Raw genomic sequence first — 3,441 nt, forward strand, 5'->3', positions numbered from 1 at the left:
CTAGGATAACGTAGTTTCTCAAAGAACTTCTTATGACACTAAAAAACCCAAATACTACAACCGAAGTCATAATTGCATTTAAATATAACAACTTCCCCCCTCCCAAGAAGACATGAAGCTTTTGTAAGGAAACAGACTTCTTGAGAGCAACTTGGAGAAAGAACCAATGTATTTTTCTCTGTGCTCTACACCAAGGAAGTAAGATGGAAAACTAGCAAGTTACTATAGGCAAACAGTTCTGTATCACTCTACTTTGGAAGATTTCAGAAAATTGTGGTAAAAATGCATTGTAAATTGCAAGTGACACCACCTATCAGTTCTGTAAAATCAATGAGCAGTGTAATACCTCTTAGAGAACAACATCCATGACTAATCCAGGCAGTACTAATCAACTGATCTTTGACCTACAAAGGCAGGTTGGCATAACACGTACATCTTAATTATTCATACATCACTACTTGATATGAGTTGCACTGGACCTTGCCCCTATTGTTTGACAGCAGAAAGGTAGGTAAAAGTTGCTACCTCTCCTTCCTGGTATCATTCCTACAACTGGTTATTCTATATAAAACAAACACATACAACATGAACAGCCCGTCACATAGCTTTCTTGTCGCACATTCAAACACATTTGATTTGCTAAAAGATTTTCCTTCTTTTGTTCAATTTGTATGTTATTTTACTTTTCAAGTTCAACCAGCAGCAGACCTATTGCTGACATTCCAGCAAAAAGCACACAAAATCAAACAGAAAAATGACAGTTACTCCAGAAACACAAGAAAGAGTAGGAAAACACAAAAATATAAAGTATATATAAGTAAGTGCGTATTCTGAAACTATGTGAGGAAGGAAGAAGTTCTGCAGGTAAAGTTTACAGCTGCGCTAGAACACTTCAATGATTCACTTGAATGTTAAGCCCAGTGTTTTGCTGTTTATATTCAGGTCTGCAACATTTACCTTTGCCATTACAAAGCTCAAAACTAGAACTTCACCCTCCAGAATTCAAGAAGCTGAAATTCACTTCACACTAACATGACACAACCTTTTCAGGCATTATACACCAAGGTTAACAAAGGAATTCACACATACAAAACTAAATCACCTCACGTATTTTAGTCAGTTAACCTCAAGCAGCAGATATGCTACCAGTCCTCTTCCAGACTATCTAGATTGCCAAGTGAAATTCTTCTCCCTAGGAATAAGTACAAAAATTTAGGACAGCCATGCCCTCCCAACTTCTTCCTCTTCCCAAAGAGACAGAGATATACAACACAGAAGGTAAAGGATACACTGTCCCTGCAGATTTCAAAGGTTGTGCACTTGTTACTATATGTCAGCATCATATACGAGCACAAGAATGCTGAAAATTTAAAGATTTGGCACGATGACAATCCTTTTCAAAGTATGCTATAATTTACATTAGCAACAAAGCATGAAAAAATGAATGATACATGAACTAATGAGACTAAAGGAGGATGAGGCAATGGTAATAACCAGATGCTTTTGTCTAGGCTGGTGATATAGGCAATGTAGCTTACCTACTGCCTAGTCTTGATAGGTAGCATTCTGTAAGGCTCCTGGCAAGGTTTGCCTCACAGGGAAACATGGAGAAAAGAACGAAGACCAGTGGGCAAAAATCATCCTCAAAATAGCATTCAAGCAGCAGCACAGCTATTATTGAAACAACCGAATGTTGGATGTTAGAGTTTGGAATCCATGGCCACAATACAGTACCAGTAGTAAATAAGACCTAAGTTGTGGAGGAACTCAAAAGCGTAAAGCAACACGTACACACAAGAGAAAAATAAAGTTTGCAAGCATGGTACTTACTTTAGCAACTGCATTTCTAACAAATTCAAGAATGAAAACTGACTAGAGAGAAGATTACAGAAGTAAAGGACAAGGTATCGGAAAGATTCTAGTACAGAGAGAGGAAAAGGGACAGAACAGGTCAGGCTCTCACAAGCCCATTCATCTGCTGAATGAGCTAGAATGTAATTTGTAAGTTATCTCCCCTTTCCAATTCTCACTAATCTTGTAATAATGTTTGGTCCATCTAATACATATAAATGCCTCAGATTTTTAACACTGTACCTAGCAAAATTGAAGATCCACACAGAAAAGACATTTTCCAAACAGTCTTCAGCATTAAGGCTAACACTTACTTTCCATACACTGACTCTCAAACTAATGCATGCCTTGCCATTGTCAAGTCCTGCAGATCAACATCAGAAGCCATGAAAGCAAAATAGTTTAATGGGGACAACCCAGGACCCACATAATAACTATTTCAGGTATAGGGAGATTACTCTGGACAAGTTCTAGCCTGCTTCTATCAAATGAATGCTACCAACAGTGGGAATATATTAAATGCACTTCAAAACTACATTGGGCCTGTATCTGTGTTTGAAGATGTGCTCCACTCTGAATGTAACCTGCTTTGTGTGCACCAAGATCATTCCTCAATGAAGGCAGAGCAAGGTAAGTGCGGACAATTGAGATCCACTTTAAGAGAATAGTCTTGGTCTGACTTAACACATAGGTGCTCCTAGAACATCTGCATGGCCCAGTATTTCTTACAAATACCACTATATTAGGTGTGAAAATCTGAGCTCATCATTTTTGTGCCCTTCCATACAGCTTTTCTGCTTTTCAAAAGTGATGTTTCACTAAACTAGGCAGAGATACTTGAAAAAAATCACCCCTCCCTCTGAGTTTGATAGAAGAGTAACCCTCAGCCATAGCTCAGGATCTTGTTTTACCTCTCATGCAAAAAACAATGTAAGGTAGCAAATTCATGACTTTTCAGCAGCATATCAATGGCTGCCATGTTGTGTGACAGTTACCTAACTTCATGAAACTCTTACAGATATCATGTATGAAAGGAATTAGGTAAAATAAAATTGGATCGTTGCTTAATCTCAGGTATGTTATTACTTAAGTCTGTTGAGTAAGTTCATTTCAGTATAATTTTGTAGGGCCTACAAGATATTACAAGATGTAATATCTCAACATACCAGGTCTTCAGCATATGGTCAACAACCGACAATCACAAATACAATAAAACTGTGAAAGGACTGAGTCTGCGATATATTTTTCATCGGCCACACTTTGTGGTACCAGTGTTTTGCAAGGTATTAACGAATCCACACCCGAGCACCTTATATCTGTAAGGCAACCTCACAGGGAACATCATCGGATCTGGCCACTTCGAAATTGTTGTCCATGTATCTTATTGTCACACGGCAGCATTCAAACAACAGCTGAGTCTACTAACTGCCTATGCAGACACGGTCATCCCTAGAAGTCAGCTGTTAATACTTGTTCGCAGTCAGGAAAATTTAAAAAGCCAATATAATTTGGGTAACAAGGCGGCGGTGGTTGGATTCCCGCAAGAGGGGCACCGACCTCACGCCGGGAAAGGCGGAGGGGGAAGCAGCC

The 3,441-nt window shown here is 38.9% G+C and overlaps 1 protein-coding gene across 1 annotated transcript in view; it reads right to left on the bottom strand.

Moving 5' to 3' along the window:
- Positions 1-1,621, bottom strand: part of ABCD3 (ATP binding cassette subfamily D member 3) — a 26,356-nt gene extending 24,735 nt beyond the window's left edge. The window contains exon 1 of the mRNA XM_008630265.2: positions 1,539-1,621. Within this exon, the coding sequence (XP_008628487.2) occupies positions 1,539-1,606 (68 nt within the window). The 5' untranslated portion in view covers positions 1,607-1,621. The remainder of the gene's footprint in view (positions 1-1,538) is intronic.
- Positions 1,622-3,441: the final 1,820 nt, after the last annotated feature.

Source organism: Corvus brachyrhynchos, unplaced genomic scaffold (assembly GCF_000691975.1).
Source record: "Corvus brachyrhynchos isolate BGI_N302 unplaced genomic scaffold, ASM69197v1 scaffold101, whole genome shotgun sequence".
Lineage (NCBI taxonomy): Eukaryota > Metazoa > Chordata > Aves > Passeriformes > Corvidae > Corvus > Corvus brachyrhynchos.